The sequence below is a fragment of the Balearica regulorum genome, chromosome 4, assembly GCF_011004875.1.
Source record: "Balearica regulorum gibbericeps isolate bBalReg1 chromosome 4, bBalReg1.pri, whole genome shotgun sequence".
NCBI classification, from domain to species: Eukaryota; Metazoa; Chordata; class Aves; order Gruiformes; family Gruidae; genus Balearica; species Balearica regulorum.
This window is the reverse complement of record NC_046187.1, coordinates 57,963,441-57,986,242: the sequence shown is the minus strand read 5'-3', so window position 1 is coordinate 57,986,242 and position 22,802 is coordinate 57,963,441. Positions and strand designations below refer to the sequence as shown.

The window sequence follows — 22,802 nt, the reverse complement described above, 5'->3', positions numbered from 1 at the left end:
ATATACACAGAAGACCATGTATAGCTACTGTGATATATACACACATTTACAACAAATCGAGCTATGTGGGGTGAAAAGTTGTTGGAAGTGCTCATTTCCACTTGGAATACTTTTAAAGTTTGTGAGCTTGAGAAATATCCTAGTGTTAGCCATTTGGACTCTTACTAAAAAGTTCAGCGATACTTTTAAATGATTTCTGCAATATTATCATTTTATATGGAAACTATTTTTGGCAGTTAGTAGCATCTATCAATATATAATTGGAGTAAGAAGTGTTTCTAAGTGTTTTCTATTTACCCATAACTGTTGTTAACTGAATAATTTTTCAGTAGTTCAGTCTCCTTCCTCTGTCAACCACTGACTAGAGATCAAGACAATCAGTATTTTCTTGATGTGAAAGAGGTCTACTGAACCAAAAGAGGGTATGTCATCTCAAAGACATTTTATCTTTTAAAAAGTAATGCAAGAAGTTAAAAAGAACCAGATTCATCTAAATCATACATATTCATGTATTACTGAAATGCATAAAGTAAAAGCGAAATACCTTCTTTTAATTTCTTCTCTGTAAGAAGCTTAGCAGTATTAGAAGAAACTTTGTATAAGAATTCACAAAGAAAGGTGGAATGTGAAGAATCTTCAGAGAGGCCACTTTGAAAACATGTATCATAGTTTGGGAAATCTATTAAAAGACAAAGGAGTAAGTAACATACGGAACTTCAGTTATATCAATTAAAACTATTTCTCAACAGGTCTTTCTAACTGTGTATCCATAGATATGCGAATCTCTTTACTACAACACAGATACATCTTACTGATTTATTTTTACAATTAATGTAAAATTCTTACATATTCATCAAAAAACCCCACTGGTTTACATTTGTTACTCCATTGCCATCATCTACCACTGCTTGCCAATGTAATATAAAATATGGTTTTCTGGTGTACTGAGCTTTTATTTCCATCCCTTATGTAACATACCTCACCAGAAGGGAATTGTTTCTCTTGAGGGCTTATCTAGAAGTTTACCGGCAACTGTGGCAGCAGATAATGACTCGGAAAATCACTGTCAACCTGCAATGACCTCCCTTTGTCTGAAGAGAAGAACAAACACTAGCACCAGCACATGATGCTGCTGCCTGGGCTGGAAGGCTAAAAGTAAAAAAGACAGAGCCAAGACAAGCAAACTTCTCTGTAGCCTTAGGACCACTTGCCCGGCACTAGTGACAGAGCAACGCTTGGGCAGAACTTAAGGCACTGTGTTTGCTCTAGGAAGCTCTAAATCATTCCTGCGTTCCCATGAAAACATTTGTTGTTCAGCCTGTGCAGTGTTACTTTGCAGAGTGGCACAGGACAATGGAAAATTGGTCCAGGAGTATGTCCACACTGCTAGCTGCAGTATAGCATAGCTAATTTTTTTCCAGTGTAAATCTGCATGTGAACTTTCATTCCCAGACTGCTTCAGATACTGTACAGCCCTTTTAAAAGGTAAGGTCAGGCATACCCATGCTCTACAATTTATTTACTTATTTATTTTTAAGAATAGGTTTCTGTTTTCAAGAGCCTCATAACAGTTACACACCACAACCAAAACTGTGGACTTTCAAGGCCGAAGTTTATCACATGCTCCAAGCTTTAACACAAGTTGTCATCGGAAAAAAAGATAGTTTGCTGGGATAGATCATATTACAGGTTCAAGATGTGAATTTCATTTTGTGAGGAGAGTTTGTTAAAAAACAGTAGGTCTGTGCGCAGTCGGGGTAGGTATCAATTTAAATAATTTTTAAGAAAAAACAAAGCTCCAGACAAATACTTTAGATAGATGTTAACTGTATATACCCATTTTTTCTGGTAAAAGCCTGATAATATTGGCAGGGCAGATGATGTTTTTCTTCTGTGTTATAAATAAGGGGATGAGGTCTATGAGTTATCACTGGCTTTTTTATTAATTTTAAGTCCTAAATTTGATGTCTGAGCAAAATAAATGTAACGTGTACACAATTACATATATTGTCTATTGAAATACAGTTAAAGCCATCACAGCTTCCCCTCTGCTACACTACTGTTGTTCCAACTCAATGCCAATTTTTCTTCTGAATTCCTTCCTTCCTTCCCTTTTGCTCAATATAAAATTAGAAGATCAAAACAAAGAAGAATATATCCTACCTGAGAACTTATTATGGTACAGGAATTCCATTTGCAGTCTTTGTCCAGCTTTCTTGGCTAATAAGTATGGAGTACTGTAAACAGGGTCTCCAGTGGCACACATAGCATCAGCCCCACTAAACAACAGCATCAGAGTTTCTAGCACATCTGGTTTAACTACGGCAGCACACAGGGCCTTACCATGGAGAGGGAAAATAAGAAGTGTGTTTAAATGAGAAAGTTATTGGCAACAAGTACATGTAATTTCGCAAATCCTTTCACCTCCAATATAGTTCCCCTGCATTTTCAAAGACTGTAAACATTGAGAAGTAGCAGGAATCGTAAGTATGGTCTGAATCTAGAAAAAAGCAGCAGCAACAAAAAAAGAAAACCCAAAACCACCATCAACCCAACCCTGCAAGACATTGCTGACACAAGTTTCACTTGGGAAGGATAACATGAATACATACAACTGGAGGAGAAGCCTGTTGTTTACATACTGAAAAATTCTGCCTCATTTTCCTTCATACACCAAACTACTAACAAAAAAAATCTTACTATTTCAGACCTCAAAATTTCAACAAAAGAGGCAAGATTCGATCCTTAAACTCTACCACTAGGGAGCAGACTGCAATTCATACGTAGTTTTTCAAAACTATGGTCACAGTCAATAAGGCAACTATTCTTTAGAGTATCTTCATACTTGATCATCTTCCTTGAGATTTAAGGATCTCACCACATCCTAAAACATCAGTCTCCTTTCATCTTTGTATACATGAAGACAGACAAACATAAACTTTGTTTCTTTCAAAATTTTGGTCTAACACCATAAAACCAGGAGTAGCTACACAATTACAGCAATCCATTCCATAACAATTTCTATGATTTAATATGTATTTAAAGTATTTAGTTAATTAATGAGTTTTTCTGAAACGATTCAGGCAGAAGTCACTCAACATAAGAGTACTACTCTAAAATTCAGCTGCTCTAATAAACGTAAGCATCCAGTAGGCACGAGATGACAGGGCAGACACTTCAGTAAAAGTTCTAGAATTACTTGGCAATGACCACCTTATTACACGGTAATTTCATGTCTCTGTGGAGAATTTGACCATTACATCTGATATTTTTACCCAGTAACTAAATGATTGACAGACACCCTTCCCCCTCACCAACAAAAAACACAGACTTCAGAAAAATCAGCCTGTTAAACACAGAGCTATTTTCTGTGGTCTGCAGTTACAATATTAAATAAAGTCTCTTGCACAGCTGCTACCAATAAATAGAAAACAATCCAAATGTTTTATTTTTCAAAAACATAAAGAGTTTCCCTTGAAGCCCCAAAATGTTACCCAATTCCAATGAAATGCAGAAAACCTAAATTCAAGCTATACAGCGAGATGGTTCTAGAGTTTGGCTGGAAGTGTTTTAATGACAACTATTCTTGTATGCCTTATTTTAACTTCGTATGTGTATAACTAACATACAACTTACAAAATGTACGGAAAATAACACCTCCTTTTTGACACAATAACCACTGAACAAATGAGACGTCTCTCATTCAAACCACAGTAACTTTTAAATTTTACTGCCTCCCCACAGTCTCTGCATACCTTTTGAGACAATTTCACTCATGTAATTGAATGCATTAGCACTGTAATATATATGCATTTAAACTCTTCTATATTCATAAACCCTAAACAATCATGACTGAAATCAACAAATATTAGAAGTCAGTCAAATGGACATCAAAAATTACACAGAAATTGATAATTATAATTAGCATTTTGCACTTTATATTGTAAATAATTTATTTGTGTAAAGGAAACACTAAGAACATACATTTTTCATCATTAATTTTAACTTGTTTCATTTCCAATTAGCTACAAGCTACTATATAAGTGTGCATGAGCTACTTTCACCATTGATAACACTGAATCATCTTATGTACTGGAATGTTAGATGTCTGACATATAAGATATCAAAAACACATAAAAAAGGAATCTAAAGAAGTGAAGTGGGAATTTGTACCCCGAAGGGTGTGCATTTGCTGAAAAATAAAGATCCATACTCACTGATGGCTCTGGAAGACATATTACAGGCACCACATTGGTACCATAACCTCCTAGAAACAAACTAACTGAAAAAACTAGGAACTAAGAAATCATAAAATGGCCCCTGTAAAGGCTCCAAAAGAACCCTTATTCAGCTCTATGAGAATGCCACTCAGGATTCCGAATTTATTTCTCACCAGTTTAATAAGATGGCCAAATTGTACAATACAATACAATAGGTATGGCATGGTTTTACCCATTCTGGTATTACCTTATTTAACTGTTCCTTAGTTTTGTGGGGAAAAGGTGCTTTCCTGAATTTTCCCTCTTTGTATTTTTGTGTAATGAATGCTATCCTTTTTTCTGCAGGGGCATCCATATGCAGCTCTTCATCCGAAGGAAGATTTCCTGCCCAAAAACTGTTTGCCCTTTTATTTCCAATGACGATAAAGAGCTGGATGAGGTGCAAGAAAAAAAATAAGCAAAATAGCATGAAGGATATGAAGCTAACCTCTAAATAGCTTTCAGCTGCTAAAGGTTGAAAAATAAAGTTACTAAAGAAAAGAAAATTGCCTGTAGGAGACAGGCAGAGGCCTCTCAGACACCACCTATGGTCATCTATAAATGAATAAAGCCTGTAGTTTTCATTTACCATTAATAGCAACTAAGTTCTACAAGGCTAACCAGTTATAATATTTCAATACATATTAGAAAATACCAGTAAAAGGTCAGAAAAGACTAGCATATTTTTTAAAGAAAACACTGATGACTCAACCCTCTCTATGAGCACTACTTTTTAACACCCAAAGCAACTAAGCTGGCAGTGAGAAGTTTCCCTTCTTTTCGCTTTCCCAATATTGTCCATCGTGATTGCTCTCCAAAAGCATTTTATTTATTCCACACCCACCCCCCCCCCAAAAAAATAGATGCTTGGAGAAATATTAAGAGAAATTGTACAGATGGTTATCAAAACAAAGGCACATTTTCAATGACACAAAGGTACATTATTCCTGGAAACATCAAGTTTACTATAACAGCACGTTATTTAGCAGCTACATGTTCAGTTTTCTTGTGAGTAAAGCGGTAACTAACTCCTATTCATAGAGCAGTTTTTAAGATGGAACAAAGAGTTAGAATATCACAACCTACCTCAATAAGTTCATTGCTCCAAATGCTGGCATCCATTTTTAGGCTTCGGACCTTTGAATCTCTTGGTCCTAAAGATCTGTGCTGTCCTGAAAATCCAAGAGTATTTTTACTTAACTAAAGCACTTAAACTGAGTTTCTCTTCTGCTGAGGTAACAAAAAAATTTCATGAAGACAGATTTATTCTAATTGCTATTTTTAAAAAAGGCTAGGTTTGACATTTGAATATAAAATAAAAGCACCAGAAAACCCCCAAACTAGGAGAAGAAAAAAAAAAAAAGGCAGATTGCATTTGATAGCAATGAATAAACAAAGTAAGCTGTCTGATACTGTTGGGAGGGTTTGTTTTGAAAGAAAGCCTAGAGTTAGAAATTATTTCCCTCAATCTACTGCTTAAGCACATATTTAAATATAAAACATGACAGAACTAGATTTTTAGTAGTATCTGAAAAAGCTATCCCTATTGGCAGTAAAATATGCCCCGATGTAATAGAATTAATACCCCAGATTTACATACTGAAAATTGTTATCCTTTGGCATCGAGCCTTGCAAAAGCCAGCCACTTCCCACAAAGTGCTAGTGTGTCTTAATTTTTCACTAATTTTGAAGGATTATTCCTCTGAGGGAAACCAATCACCTTACAGACCTGTCATTTACACATGGAAGTGCTTTAGAATAAGGGTGACTTCAGTACAGAAAAAAAAAACCCACAAAAACTTATGTTCACTTTTTGTTTGTCAAAACTTTCACAAGGATGGCACTGTAAAAATGAAAAAAGCCAATTCAAGGACACACACAGATATATGCAAATATGACATTTTGTAGAACCCACACAGCCTGTCATTAATTACTCTACCTGCGCACTTCTTACAAATGACAACACAGAGATTGATGGATGCCCAGTCAGGACTGGGAGCTTTACAGTCAGCACAGCTCCTGTTGGACTCATTGAACCAAATCTTCTCAGCTACTTCATAATCAGACAGAGTTTCTGCTATCGATTGCTGCAGTGCTTCAATCCAGTCTTGTTTCTCTCTTTCCGACTCTGCTGTAAAGCTGAAACAATTGACTGTTCTGTGTTATTGATCTTTATTTTAAAGCCCAATTAAGCATAGACTGTAGTCTCTTATTTATTACGTTTACACCTGAAATCACAGTCAAAAAAATCTTCCTCTACACAGATATAAATACTAAGATAGAATGTATTATTTTCTATTTTTAGTCAATGAAAACTCCCTCTGTTCTTGTGTTCAGTTTTCAACAAAACCACTATTAGCATGAGATACATAGATTTGTAATGTGCAAGTTACGTCCCTGAGTTACTTTCAATCTTTTTATGTTACCACATACTGAACTTAAAGCCTGAACTTTAACAAAAGCATAGGTTGACCTAAGGAATCACAGAGACTTAGTGAAGAATAAACAGCCAAAAACTGCTTTTCATTTAAATTGATCTTTTCGAAAAATATAAATAATAATAAGCAAACACCAACACGGTGATGGCTTAGAGAAAGTCAGAGATCTAGCTATCTAACAACTAGCCACAGATTCAACTCATTGATCCAGACTAATTTACCTGCTACTCTAGTTGACTGAGAATGAAAGGAAATTCTTTGCTAACATTTAGCAAGCCCAGGAGAACAAAGCAATTTCTTGTTCTCCTGCATTACTGAGGTTTCATTTAAGAAACACCACAGCACTTAACAAAAGGTTTTTATTAGCATATACTTTTATTTTCTTAAAAACCATTACAGGCCACAGGACCAGCCAAAGTGAAACTTTCTACTGATTTCAGTGGAGGATATCTACAAGGGATGGCACATGAATGATTCTTATTTTTGAATAAAATGCTTAATATTAAGTGGATACAGCATTATTTCACTACTGCGGGTTATTATTCTTTTAAGATAAGAGTTAAGTTGAAGTGATTTTTTTTTTTTCCTTCTTCCCTTGCACAGAATGAACAAAGAAGGCTACATAAAAATACAAATCTGTGGGCACAGGATGTCTAGACAGTGAGGTAACAGACGAAGCACACAGCTAAACAAAAGAAAGAAAATCCTTCTTTTTTTAAAATGCTGAGCATTTTTAATAAAAACATTACCTTTTCATCCAAACTTTATACGTCACTGTAGTATGAAGCAGGTATTTCTTTAGTACATTAGTTATTTGCATATTTTGTAATGTAAATATTAAAGTTCTCACCTAAAGCTTTTATAAGGAGTAATTATCTCAAAAGATTGCTTTGCAGTCCGATCCACTTGTTTTACATTTGCCACGTTCATAGGGATTAAAGTGATACCAAATCCTGTCTTAAAATCCTAGGAAAAAGACAGTAACAGTTCAGGGTTTTATCATTCAAGAATCAAACATGTTTAGAACAATTAAATCCAGCATGGTCCAAAAATCCAAGGTCAGTATTACACATTTTGGCCACAACATGCAAGCTTCTCCTAATTCATCAACAGATAAATAAACCTGTGCTAAATTTTGTCCAAACTCTATGCTTCTAATTGCTAGAATGACCTTACTTGATTGTTAGTAGGAGAAAACATGCATACTGCAACTATTACAAAAGGAAAAAAAAAAAGGTTAAATAACAGATTGCATTAAAATGTGGATCCAAAACTATGGAAGTATCTAGCTTAAATGATGCTTTAGTTACTAAGTAAAGTTAACACATCTAAATTCTTCTCATTAACAGCAGTTTTGCCTGCTTTTAAAGAGACTGTTTTAACAAAATAAAATATATTATGTATAAAATTCTGCCTTAAATGTATGGTTGCTCAGGCTTCTAAACTAAGCATGTGAAACCTGTCTTTGAAAAAAGTCCTATACAGCAGCTAAAATAGACAAAGAGTTATCTGTGACTCAATTACTAGAAAAATTATTAGAAATGGTAAGTATTTTTGCCTTAAACCAAATTATTTTTCCTCCCACACGGACATTAACACAGTTGGGAAATAAAATGTTCAGGGAGCTCTTGTGAGGCTCTCTCAAATGCATGCATTTTGGAAACACTGATAGGCACATATGTTATTTCTGATTTATTCGGATCACCATCAGTATATCCTTCTTAAACCGACTTAGATGTTCATCTAATGGTAGTCACTTTCCCAAGTTTAATTTCTGGAAATATTAGCATACTTCCTGGAAACAGTAACTGCATCAGAAACAAAAACATACTACATCACCCAAACAAATGCCAAATCCTTGTCTTTTACCATCTGCAAGATGTTCACTAAGTTATATCTCACTTAACAAGTAGTTGGGTATGGGCTGAAAAAAAACAAACAAGCACTGGAGAGGAAAACCTTCAGAGTTACCTGCCTGTGCTGAGAGGACTGTTTTTCTAGTAAATACATATTTAAACCTACATCACTGACGAGTTTGTCTTCGTAAGATTTTCAAATTTTGTGAGCATTAAAGCTGACATGGAGAAGATACTTCACAAAACTCTTCACTCACCTATTTCAGGTATGAACAAATAAAAATATCATTTTAGCCATGATTGATAAGGCTAAATCTAACATAAAACACATGTATGGGTCTATGCACAAGTGGAAGTGCTAATTTTATCACATTAGGGTAACAAAGGCCATTGAAGAGAATTATGCCCCCCAAGGCATTATGGTGTCCATTTTAAGCCAAGATTTTAAAAATGCCATAATTTCCACTAATTAAACACAGTGCAGGATAAGTCAGCTAATGTTTCCTTGCCAGACTACTACTTATTTTTTTTATCCTTTGACAGTAACAGTGTGGAACCCAGGTGTGGTTTTCAGCACAAACCTTTATGAAAAGTAATAACATTTCAACAAGTACCCTGACTTAGCCATTCCTCATATATTTTTTAATATTTGTACCTTTCTTCTACCCTCATATCCTGTAACTTAGACATTTTTATTCTCCCCCTCACCTTCAGCCCCCAACCCCTTTTTCCTATAAATCAATGGTTTTCATACTGACACATCTGCCTTAAAACAGAGCAGAGAGTTCTGTGAAGCCTACACACTCCCTAATTCATCCTCAAAGATCAGTTCTATGAGAAAGGAGTGGGCAGAATAATCTCTTTTCGAGTATGAACTTGACAGCATTCTCTGTAGCAATGAAGCATTCTTAAAGTCAGACATCACCAGTGAGAAAAACAGAAGCATGAAATATAGGGCAAAAAAAGTACTGAGGATAGAAAAATACCAAATTTTTATTTGTATTGGCAGCAATGTCTTAAATTAAATGAGTAAAATGAAAAAAATAACCTTTAGCTTTCTAGAATTAAATGGTTTGTGCTTCTGAGATGTAAATTGGATGCAAGTTTCATCTACTGGTTTCAATTAGTTCAAATAACTGGCCTTAAGAAGTCCTGATATTTAAAGGGCAGTGTGGTGGGTTGACCCTGGCTGGGGGCCAGGTGCCCACCAGAGCCGCTCTATCACTCCCCTCCTTCATTAGACAGGGGAGAAAAGGTACAACGGAAAGCTTGTGGGTCGAGATAAGGACAGGGAGAGACCACTCTCTAATTATCATCACGAGCAAAACAGACCGAACTTAGAGAGGGAATTCATCTTATTTATTACTAAGCAAAACAGAGTAGAGGAATGAGAAATAAAACCAAATCTTAAAACACCTCCCCCCCACCCCTCCCATCTTCCCGGGCTCAACTTCACTCCCGGCTTCAACCTCTGCCTCCCTCAGCGGCACAGGGGGACGGGGAATGGGGGTTACGGTCAGTTCATCACACGGTGTTTCTGCCGCTTCTTCATCCTCGGGGGGAGGACTCCTCTCATTGTTCCCCTGCTCCAGCATGGAGTCCCTCTCACGGGAGACAGTCCTTCACGAACTTCTCCAACATGAGTCTCTCCCATGGGCTACAGTCCTTCACGAACTGCTCCAGCGTGGGTCTCTCCCACGGGGTGCAGACCTTCAGGAGCAAACTGCTCCAGCGTGGGGTCCCCCAGGGGGTCACAAGTCCTGCCAGCAAACCTGCTCCAGCATGGGCTCCTCTCTCCACGGATCCACAGGTCCTGCCAGGAGCTTGCTCCAGCGCGGGCTTCCCACGGGGTCACAGCCTCCTTCAGGTGTCTCCACCTGCTCCGGCGTGGGGTCCTCCACGGGCTGCAGGTGGAATCGCTACACCCCCTCATCCTCCCTCCATGGGCTGCAGGGGGACAGTCTGCCTCACCATGGTCTTCTCCACAGGCTGCAGGGGAATCTCTGCTCCGGCGCCTGGAGCACCTCCTCCCCCTCCTTCTGCACTGACCTTGGTGTCTGCAGAGTTTCTTACATCTTCTCACTCCTCTCTCTGGCTGCAAAAGCGCTCTCTCACTGTTTTTTTCTCTTTCTTAAATATGTTATCACAGAGGCGCTGATTGGCTTGGCCTTGGCCAGCGGCGGGTCCATCTTGGAGCCGGCTGGCATCGGCTCTGTCAGACACAAGGGAAGCTTCTAGCAGCTTCTCACAGAAGCCACCCCTGTTAGCCCCCCCCGGTACCAAAACCTTGCCACACAAAACCAACACAGGCAGGTAACAAGACTACACTTGTACCTGAATAACAGTGCAATGCATTCTTTGTTTAGTAAGTAACAGCTGAATGACTGCCAGAAGCCATGGTTAATAAGAGTTCAATATACTGAGGTCCAGGTTAGAGTTTACTGAAGGTAAATGATGAGTAATGAAGACAACTGAAATAATAACTACCATAGTGAGCCAGATCAAGAGTTCATCTAGTACAGGATCTTTCCTTTAAGCACTTGCTACTGGCAATTGTCATAAAAAGAATGCAAATAAGAAAAGGTACATTCTCATCTTCCCAAATAAGCTTCCACCAATCTAAGGACTTCCAGCTCAGGAAGTTCCTGGACAAATAGCTGCAGGCAAGCCATCATACTAGCCATTGACAGCCACATCCTCAACGAATTTAAACAAATTCATGCTTTGAGGCCTCCAAAGCATTCTACTTCATAAATTTCCCAAATACTAATTGTGCAAGTAGATCCTTCTGTGCATGTATGTTGGTTTAATTTTTCTTCCTGATATCTGAGAATTTCATTACACCATGTTAGAGAAAAGAAATGGTAACTAAATTTTATTCATCTACCTGTTCCATATCATTCCTTCTTGAAAACGTCTATCCTATACTTCCTTCAGTCTCTTCTTCTTTATGCCTTCAAACAGCTAGCAGAGCCCACTTTCCTCAGAGCAAAAAAGGGAACAGGCTGCACGGAAACACCCCGAACGGCAAAGATAGCACACATTTCACAGAATCACAGAACGATAGCGATTGGAAGGGACCTCTGGAGATCATCTAGTCCAACCCCCCCTGCTAAAGCAGGATTACCTACAACAGGTTGTGCAGGATAGCATCCAGGCAGGTTTTGAATATCTCCAGAGAAGACTCCGCAGCCTCTCTGGGCAGCCTGTTCCAGTGCTCGGTCACCCTCAAAGTGAAGAAGTTTTTCCTCATGTTCAGATGGAACTTCCTGTGTTCCAGTTTGTGCCTGTTGCCCCTTGCTCTGTTGCTTGGCACCGCTGAAAAGAGTCTGGACCCATCCTCTAGACATCCACCCTTTTGATATTTATAAGCGCTGATCAGATCCCCTCTCAGTCTTCTGTTCTCCAGGCTAAACAGACCCAGCTCTCTCAGCCTTTCCTCATGAGAGAGATGCTCCAGTCCCTCATCACCCTTGTAACAGCCTTTCGATGGACTCTCTCCAGTAGTTCCTGGTCTTGAACTGGGGAGCCCACAATTGGACACAGCACTCCAGACGTGACCTCACCAGGGCAGAGCAGACGGGGAAAAGAACCTCTCTCAACCTGCTGGCCACACTCTTCTTAATGCACCCAAGGTACCATTGGCCTTCTTGGCCACAAGGGCACTTTTGCTGGCTCATGGATAACTTGTCCACCAGCACTCCCAGGTCCTTCTCCACAGAACTGCTTCCCAGAAGATCTGCCCCTAATCTGTACTGGTGCTTGGGGTTATTCCTCCCTAAGTGCAGGACCCTACACTTGCCTTTGTTGAACTTCATTTGGTTCCTCTCCACTTAACTCTCTAGGCTGTCCAGATATCCCTGAATGGCAGCGCAGTCTTCTGGTCTATCAGCGACTCCTCCCAGTTTTGCATCATCACCAAATTTGCTGAGGGTACACTCTGTCCCTTCATCCAGGTCATTGATGAAAATGTTGAACAAGACGGGACCCAGTACTGACCCCTGGGGCACACCGCTAGCTACAGGCCTCCAACTAGACTCTGCGCTGCTTGTCACAGCCCTCTGAGCTCTGCCATTCAGCTGGTTCTCAATCCACCTGGTGTCTGTGAGGACAAACACCAAACTTTGCTGTACTGAACTTAAGAACGCAGAACTAGGAAAGCACTCTAGAAATGAACTGCATTAATATGAAAGTCTACCTTTAGCTGGAGCACCAATCCTCCAAAATTTGCACATGTACCCAGTGCATGAACTATCCCACTGAAGAGATACCGTGTTTTAAATTCAGCAAATGCATAAGAACTTACAGTGGATTTCAGCGTGAGGAATGTCAGAAAGGTTAAGAAATCAGAAGTAAGGCGTATACTTTTCAGAACTGAAGGTGGTGGCAAATTAACCGATTTCACTGGTACATTAGAGTGAAGTTATTCTCATAGTTTGTCCAAACAAACTCTTTACGGTAACTGTATACCACTTGGCATAAACCAGGCTTTGTGAGCGACAGGTATACTGGAATCTAATTTTCAAGGTTCAGAATTATATGCTTTCAGGAATGCAGTCGTGTTCTCTTCTTTAGAAACAGAAGTGGGAATTGGTACAGGGAAGAAAGAAATGCTCCACTTCGAAAGATAAATTCATTCACTTTGAGTGCAGAAGAGGACAATAGGGCCATTCAAGCACTACACAAAATGTACTGACAGCAAGACCAAGCAGTATCTTTTCAGAATAAGAATTGTCTTACCTCTACAGACTGAAAGCTCATTGTTTCAGATAGTTTAATCTGAGTTAGACTTTCTGACAAATGAAGAAGAGTTTAAGAAAATTCAAAAATGCACAGAGAAAGCTGAGGGCTGTTGGGTTTTTGTTTCTGGTTTTGGTGTGGGTTGTTTTTTTTGAAATATAGATATGTCTTAAATGTCTACATTTATATTACCTTTATGAATTTGAAGAAAAGTGGAAAAATGCATTGACAATACGAGCTTTTAAAAAAGCCCAAATTCTTCACAGATATAATAATAGATCAAAAGTATTCACTAAACAGCACAGTTAACTGAAGGCCAAAAATACTAATAGGGGAAAGTAGTTAACTATGAGATGAGTATAGGCTTTGTGGTAAGCTGCTCTTCCTTCCTGAAGGAGGAATTACTATAATGTGCAAGTCCTGCTGTCATCATCGCCCATCTGAAAAAGACATAACCTATGAAAACCTGTCATCTATATATAAACTGTGGAATTATATAGATTTTTTTTAACATACCTTTAATGAATATCTATAAAGTGCATATGAGTGTACAAAACTGCTTTCTCTGTTACGTATTGTCTTCTCAGAGGCAAAAGCTACCCTGAGACAGACTTTACTATCCTTTCTTTGATTCTATTCTGGATGACATTCAAGGAGCTTCAAGATTAGTCTCATACCTTTTCTAATATATCACCACTGTTCTACAGACACAGAAGTAAACACCAACGTTAAGGAAAAGTTAGGTACATGTATGAATAAAATCATGCAGCTACATCTAAACAAGTTTAATTTGCAGAGTTGCTGAACACACAACTTTTGCTATCTTGTCTTAAAAAGACAGGCCTAGGCATCTTTCTCTATGGAATTCTTAAACCAAATCTGTAATCAGAGGCTGAATCTTATGGCTCTCAGTTAATGAACGGACCTTCAAAACTACAAAACTACTACTCTTCTCCCTGGAAACGATAATTTTTCTTTGGGTTTTTTTCTTTTATTTTCTCCCTTCCACTCAATTTTGCACTAGTAACACTCGGGCTGGCATTCTTGTTTAGTCAAACCAAAATTCATCTGAACACAGGAGTTCTACAGCTGCTGCTTGTGTTCCTCAAGTTTTACTGTTTTAGCAGTTATAATGTCTTTGGATGTGCTGTGTTTAGTGATTCTAACATGACTTCCACTATATATCATGTATAAAGCTGATTAAAAAATCCAAACTTGCCTCAGGAAAACATCTCAGACAAAGTCAACAAAAAACCCAACCACAATTATAAGTTTACTCTTATCCCTCACGTAAAAATTCTTGGAAATAAATCCCAAGTTTTATTTTAAAGGTTAACTAACTCTACTATTTTCACATTAGAAATATCAGTCCATGTTTTTATCTGTTTTTTGCTGGAGGACTATAGGGGTAACAGCAACAGCAGAGAAAGGAAATTGCTGCCATGATTTCAAGAGAATATATTTCTACATACACACACACATATACATATGTAAATATATATTTGTAGCTTATTTTTAAGTACAGAAAGTACAGAAGTACAAAACTCCGAAGTGCAGAAATAGTACTGGTATATGGTGGGATTATAGCGCTTTTGGAAATTGCTACATCAGCTGAGTATTCTCACTGCACATCAGTTTCCTTCCTGTGAATTAAGAGATCACGGTCCCTTTGCTTTCCTTTTGTCTTTGGCTCTCAGATCTTGAAGTCATGCAATATTTAAGGGTGTGTGCGCGCGCGCACACACACATAATAAGGCCCCAATAGTGGTAAAACATACCAGATAATAGAACAAGAAAGATATACTACATATAAACATATATACACACACACATGTGCATGTATCTTTATATATGCACACATACTTTTATTTTAAAACATCCATTTTTCTTACCATCCTACCACTAATTTACAAAAGGCCCATCCATATTTCTGACACTACTCTTGTCCTACTGCCCATACACAGAAGATTCTTGACCTTTAATCATAATATCTCTGATCAGAGTTCAAAAATACAAGCTGACATGTTTCCTTGAATTTACCTTTGTTATTTGCAATAGCTGTTTAGGTTTACTTTGGGGAAGCTACCATGAAGTTTGTGACAATTAGACTAAGACTTATTCCTGAAAGATCTGAGAGTTCCCTTAACAATTTAGTATGATTTAGACTTTTCCTTCATTCTAACCCCATGACATTTGATTCCCTTCAAACAACCAAATTATTCCCAACAGATTAAAAGCCAGTAACCAGAATCCTTCAGATAAAGCAAGGATAGTTTCTTTCCTCTCCTCTTTAATTGGAGGTGTATATTTCAGCCTTTCCAGCTAATAAGGAAGGCTAATTTCTGCAACAAAAAGGTGGGATTTTTTTTTTCCATGTTAATGAAAAATTAAGACATATTTATGTATTAGAGTTTGAGAAACAATGATTAGTAATGCAGAAATTGCTTTGATGACATTAATTCTTCTCCACAAGTTTATATTGATTTCTTCTCCTTTTAAACTATACTTAGGCTTAGCCTCCCCAGTTACCTTTCATCATGCTTTTCAAATCTTTAGAGACTTAGATCCCTCATCACAGCCTAAAATCTTTTAATATAGATTTTAGGTGAGTTACATATCATGGACTGGAATAAAAAACGCCATGAGTACAGACATATATACTCTCTCTTTCACTTTTCCTAATGAGGTCTCAAAATAAAACTGCACTGAAGCATATAGTATATAATTACACACACACAAAATGGATGTTAAAAGAACATGAAGTTTGCCAACTCAAGCCCTGATGAGCAAGGAGATGCTAGAATTCAAGTTGCCTGTGCATGTTAATTTTTGTAGCTTTATGCTCATCTGTTATGATGTGTGAGGTAGTCACATCATCAATTTTAGGTTCTTTACTTAGCTAAGCAACATTCCTGCATCCCATAATAGAAGCACTTGAAAACAATTCAAGCTATTATTGCAAAAGATTTTGTAATGACAACCTGACATCCTTAATTCTGGAAGTTAAAAAGAAGGTATTGAGGTGCTGGAGCGTGTCCAAAGAAGGGCAACGAAGCTGGGGTAGGGTCTGGAGCACAAGTCTTATGAGGAGCGGCTGAGGGAACCGGGGTTGTTTAGCCTGGAGAAAAGGAGGCTGAGGGGAGACCTTCTTGCTCTCTACAACTACCTGAAAGGAGGTTGTAGCCAGGTGGGGTTGGTCTCTTCTCCCAAGTAACAAGTGGTAGGACAAGAGGAAATGGCCTCAAGTTGTGCCAGGGGAGGTTTAGATTGGATATTAGGAAAAAATTGCTCCACTGAAAGGGTTGTCAATCATTGGAACAGGCTGCCCAGGGAAGTGGTTGAGTCACCATCCCTGGAGGTATTTAAAAGATGTGTAGATGTGGTGCTTAGGGACATGGTTTAGTGGTGGACTTGGCAGCGCTAGCTTGGACTTGATGATCTTCAAGGTTTTTTGCAACCTAAATGATTCTGTGATTCTAAGGAAGAGAGCAAAAGGTGAGAAGGGCCACTTAGATTAGCTCTAGTCAGTGCCATGCAGTAGGCTTGTTTGCAGTGGAGTGTATTTGATATGCTACTGGTACACATCCTACTCCACATCATCACATTATAAAGAAATTCAGTACATGTACTTTGAGATGGCTCTATTATGAAAGCCAATACATAAGAAGTGGGGACAACTACAATATTTGTTTTAAAAAATGCATTCCTGACTAATATCTAAGGTTGTAACTACCTTAGAGTGTTAGTCACAAATCTCGCTATTCACTTACTACAGAAGTAATTCAGAATCCTCACTTCAGCAGCTATGTGTGTGTATTTTGCAGTATCAATACAATTTTAAATCACTTGATTATGCACCATCAGGCCCATGCCTTGCTTATTGTATGGGATGGATCTAGGACACATGAAGATGAAAGCCCCCTTCCTGTATAGGCTCCAAAATAAAAAAAAAAAAAAAAAAAAAAAAGGAGGATCACAAAATTAAAATGACTGAATACTATCCTGGAGAGTTAGCTCTTATCTTTGCCTTTGCCAATTTCCACTCAGTGTAAATCAAAAGCCTTAGCATACAGTCATTTCAATGTACATTTTTCATTTCCTAGTACCTGACTTTATGCTCTAGGGTTTGATTTGCAGAACTGCTGAGCAACTGGAACTTCAGTCGAGACCTATGAAAGCAGTATTTTGAGCAGGTATAGTTTGACAGAAAACTATTCCCTCCCAATCCCCCATAAAAGACACAGAAAACAGAGAATGCAAAATATATGGGTATTTGAATCATTCATTCTGTTTCTCAGAACTGTATGGTCATATGGAGGAGGCAATCATGTTTCTTTACCTAACAGGAACTGATGAAAAATAAATTAATTCTTGTTCCTCAAATAGCCAAACACAGCAATTACTGATCATTTCCTCACAGCATATTCCTTCACCAGCAAAGGATTCTTTCCGTAAGGCACTTTTCAACAGTATGCAATAAAAAACGGCACAGGTTACTCCATGAAAAGAAATTAAAATTATTAAACAGTTAATAAGTAAACAATGCACTGAATGAGGTAGTGATCCTTTGGTAGAAAAAAGTATATTATAGTATCTACTGCACAATATTAAATTGTATAGATTTAATTGGATTAAATTAAGGTATTAGAAATAAGCCCAGTTTTCTCATGTTTAGAGTGGGTGCACAAATCTGTAATCGTGGTAGTATTATTTCACACAGATCTTCTTTGACTTTTCACAGGTTTTCAGCAAAGTTCTCCCCAAAAATGAAGTTTATATAACCACAGGAGCATCCGTCTCCCCACCTAACCCCAACTAAGTTTTTATTCTAGATAGATGTTTGGCTTCAATCAATTAAACCTAACAGTAGCCACTGAATACCTCAGGTCTTAACAAGATATAAGGATTCTAAGTAAGAGCAGAGGACATGGACTCTAAGTTTCCCCACCCCATTCCTCTCTAGTCCCAGAAGGAAAAGCTTTAATGTATGGTCACAGTGAATTAAGACAAGATGATACAATCTGGAAAGAGAGATTCAAAGACAACAGCTACAAACAAATACATACATTAATTAAAAGCTTCCATTTCTTAGTCCTCAAAAACGAAACAAGATGATGACAACATAGAGGAGAGGAAAAGTTGTAATTCCAAATATTCACAAGTTTCTCAGTTGTGCAGAAACACGCTGAAAGTGAAAGGGGGGGAAAAGAAACCCATGCTGCAACCATGCCTTGCCATTACAAATAATTTGTATGCATGCCATTTAGTGATGGTTCAATAACCTTTCCATTGTTTCTGAAACAATTTGTGTGAGCTGTTGGATCAATGCAAGGAACTGAATTCTACGTAAAGTTGTACATTTTAACACAAATTTAAAGCTATTACTGGAGAGTTCATGACTTAAAGGTACCATAGTCATTTGCATTGCTGCTTTAGAAAAATCCTGAAAGGACTGAATTCAAGTATTCTACAGTTCAGAGTTCAGCTGAGGTACAGAAAGTGTGATTCAGACCATACTCCATTCTGCACGCACATGCTGTCTTTTTCTTGTCACTCAACATACTAGGAAAGCAACAGTCTCACATCTGAGGCACAGAAGACAGAATCAAGCATCAAAAGCAAGCTGGTAACACTGTGAACAAAACCTGCCTTGCTATCTTCCAAAATACCCTGACAGATATCAACCAAGAGAGACAAAACCACTCTGCTGCCAACCCCACACCCCACGTGAAAGACGAGTGCAGACAAAGCTCCAATTTGAACAATTATGATAACTCCCTTCCAGCAGGGCTCCTCTGCAGCACGGAGCTCATTCAGAAATCAGCATCTTATTAGCTAGAGAGGCTGAAGCAACTGCAGCCTGCCTGGGCTACGGTCTTTACTTTTGCTGCTTCATGAAACATCATGAGATGACATAAAGATAATGCAGCTAAATAAACATGTAAATAAAATTCAAAGCCTGTCACGAGCAAGTACAGCCTATATTCAAGGCTTTCACCTTTATTCCTATTCCAATGGCCATTTATAACATTGCCTCATATTAAAAGAGACTATAGCATTCCTTAAGATACACAATTCATAACACATGGAAATTCATTTCATTTCAGAGTTCATTTCTTGCTACTTGCTTCAGACATTTTTCATGCCAAAGGGATGCTAGTTTAACATACGTGAAACCTATTACTACGTGGAAATTCCTCAATTTTCCTCACTTCTATTGTCCAACCCCTTCACCTGCCCTTTTTTTATTTATTTAGCTGAAACAGGTATCCCTATAGCCACCATCTCAAACACACACACAGTTTTAAACACTTCCCCTGTAATGAGCACCCAGAGTACCTTGTGTTCATACAAGGACATTTTTAAACATAGCTATTAGTATTAAAATTTTAAGTAGCCATCTGGACTGTTCTTTGGAAATACTTCACAACTGGAAACCTTTTTGGAAGATTTATCAAGACTGTTCTCTGGAGACCAGAAGGATCTGTGTATTTTAAAAGTACCATGTACAGTTATGGTTTTCTGAATTCACATCTTTATAATTTTCTTGCTGAAGTTTTACATACACACCAAAGACCTTGTTAAGTATTCATAGTCCAGACAAACTGCTAACAAAGTGTTTGAACTCCTAGAGGAAGGACAGATTGTGAACATTTTTGTGATATTTTAAAATCTAGAACGGTGGTCATGTAAAATTGATAAACCTCTTTATAGACCTTTTCGTACAGTCGTCACTGGACAATAGAGAAAACTGGTACCATACCCACACTGACAAAGATCCCCTAATCAACCAAGAAAACCTCCGTATAACGGTGTTCCTGCTTTTCTCCAAATTTACCTGTAGAGATAAGCAAATATGACATTGACCAATAAAAAGTATTGTTGACTAAGCACAATGCTTTTACTTATTGACTGCAAACCTTAGTAAGGTGCTAAGACAATTAGGCCTCACTGCATATATAAAAACTTATTTTATTCACTACCTCCTACTTTAGTAAAATAAAATTTAATTCTTTGATATCATATTTCACAAGTAAAAATAACTGATAATTTCTCCTTCAGTAAGTATTAGCAAAAGTGACATTTCCTGATGAAGAAAGTTTTCCAAAGCTTTTTGGATTAATCTAATCGCCAAGTAATCCGCAAAATACGAAGTATTTACAAAGGACAATTAATTAAAAAAAGAGTTTCAACACTTTTTAAAGTGCCATCCAAACAGGATTAACTATGATGGACATTTTCACATTTAAAGAAAATAAATAACTATGGCTTTCTGAATACCATATATTCCAAACATACCCCATTTTATCATAACTGGATCACTATGGGATTTCTCTGTTGATGTTAAAACTAACAGTTCAGATTTCTGATCCTATCAAACTGGATGGCCCTTCTGAGATGACGCAAATTGCAACAAAATACACAAAAAATCCCTTATTAGGAGTATTTTAACGAAATATGGAGAGCTCTGGATTGCCTTAACTACTTTTTCCAGCTAGGGAGATTTTAGACACCTGCTGCTCACAAAGCCACGAAGAGAAAAGTTTCACTTCAACAAGTGACATTATGATCTTCAATTTAAGAGAAAAAAATAAGCTAAGGAAACCATAGACCCACACAAAAACTTTTGGCCAGATTGTGTAAGTTCTCATCTGTAAGAAATATTCACCCTATCAAAAAGGACACAATAAATCCCATCAAATTTCAGATTTGCTTAAAATTTGAAATTCAGAAACTTTTGAAACATTTGAACCAACATAGCAAAATGAAGTTTCTTTTTATGACAGACATAAATACATATTTAATAGAACTATATTTTGAGTGTGTGCAAGCATACACAGTAACTTTGAAGAACGTTCCTTAGACTCCATGGAGATACAGACATTTTCTAGAGGCCAGCATAAAGCAGCAAGTTCCCACTAATGGGAAAACCTATATCAGAAACCTAAGGAGACCAAACTATGATTTGTGAATTCTTCCCGCTTCTGTAATATTTACTCTAAAACCATGAAGAGACAGCAGCACCAACAGTTTTGCCACACATTCTTCTGTGCCTGGACCAAGAGAGGGCTGATGCCATGACAACAGCAATGCTGCACAGGGGCTTTTGATAAGCAAGAATTTTCCTAACCCAGTCAGTCATTTCAGCATTTTCTCTCCTGGGAAGACATCCTCCTTACATTTAGTTCAACCAAAAATAGCGTGGGGGTTTTTGTTAGGTTTTTTTGTTTGTTTTTTTGTTTGTTTTCATTTTTAAAGAAAATATTTTCTTCTGCTGGCTTTAGATTCACACATACTAATCTGCCTTTAGGAGACAAAGAAAGATGAAAATAGCTGATGTATGCACAGAAAGTATTTTGATTTTTTGTAAAGCAAAATCACTAATGCACACATATGCAGCTACTGCTTAGCAGCTATTCCCTTTCATATTTGCCTAGACTTCTTGTCATGACAGTCATGATTCCACATAAAGAAAACGCTGTTAGTATAAAAGTATAAATATGTAAAAGAGTTTCACAAATCTATGAAGTTTACAAATAAGCAATCTACTTTTCACTACTTAAATACTGTAATGGCTGGAGTCTTAAATGCTTACAGAGTTTACTGAACTCCTAGTAAATCCATGATATGTAAGTTTTATTATGAGTTCATCCAAAAGCCGTTGCTATTTCTTTCAGTGATTAATTTTTTTAGTTTTGATTTTACAATGACTAAAGCTAAGAAGGGCAACAATCACAGCTACACAATTTAACCAAAGAAATTCACAACTCAAAGAATAACCCCATACAATTACAGAGAAGCTATTCAAATATTTTTATGATTGTCAAAAATAAAACAAAGGTCCAGCTCTAAAACATCTGCATACTCATGTTTCAGGACTGGGTCTAGAAATATAGCCTTACTGAAACAAAATGCCTTTGTCTTAATTAACGTAACAGTCTAAATTTTTTATGAATATCAGTGTTCCAAAACTCAAAAATTAAGAGCTAGAAGCATGTTATGTAAAAATCAAGTAAATTCAAGCTTGCAATGAAATTATTTTCTGATAATGAGAAGCAAAGGCTAACACCAAACAGAAAAATACAAACTGTTTGTACAAATACGGAATAACCATACTCTAAAGAAAATACTATGGCAAATGAAAAGCTAAAAAACAAAACAACAAATCCCAATCTTTAAAAAACTCCACAACATACTCCTTTCAAATAGCCTTCATACTCTGTGTTCTTAACTAGAGAGCTAGTTGGTAGAAAGAACACTACAAATTACGTGATCTTTAACAAATTATCTCCATTTACCATTTCTACATTTATCTTCTGTTTGTTTCACTGAGCTTCCCGTGTCAAAATGCGGGAAGGTCTCATCAGACCCAGAATAAGCTACAGACACACGGCTCCCTTGTAGCGTAATGATTCCACCTGTCTCCTGCATTCTTTTCACTTAGATCTCTCACTTCCATCCATCTCCTCATGCAGTGAAGAAATAGATCTTGCTTATCCAAATTTAAC

General features: G+C 37.5%; 1 protein-coding gene across 4 annotated transcripts in view; it reads right to left on the bottom strand.

Moving 5' to 3' along the window:
* The window catches only part of ARAP2 (ArfGAP with RhoGAP domain, ankyrin repeat and PH domain 2), a 136,976-nt gene that overhangs the window by 68,449 nt on the left and 45,725 nt on the right, over window positions 1–22,802 (bottom strand). For all 4 annotated transcript variants that reach the window (XR_012835383.1, XR_012835384.1, XM_075752342.1 and 1 more), the window contains exons 10-15: window positions 7,548–7,663; window positions 6,199–6,398; window positions 5,346–5,431; window positions 4,468–4,650; window positions 2,164–2,338; window positions 545–679 (exon numbers count right to left, since the gene is read on the bottom strand). Coding sequence is in view for 2 of the 4 variants with exons in the window: in XM_075752342.1 (XP_075608457.1) it covers window positions 545–679; window positions 2,164–2,338; window positions 4,468–4,650; window positions 5,346–5,431; window positions 6,199–6,398; window positions 7,548–7,663 (895 nt within the window). In the remaining 2 variants the exon portion in view is untranslated. The remainder of the gene's footprint in view (window positions 1–544; window positions 680–2,163; window positions 2,339–4,467; window positions 4,651–5,345; window positions 5,432–6,198; window positions 6,399–7,547; window positions 7,664–22,802) is intronic.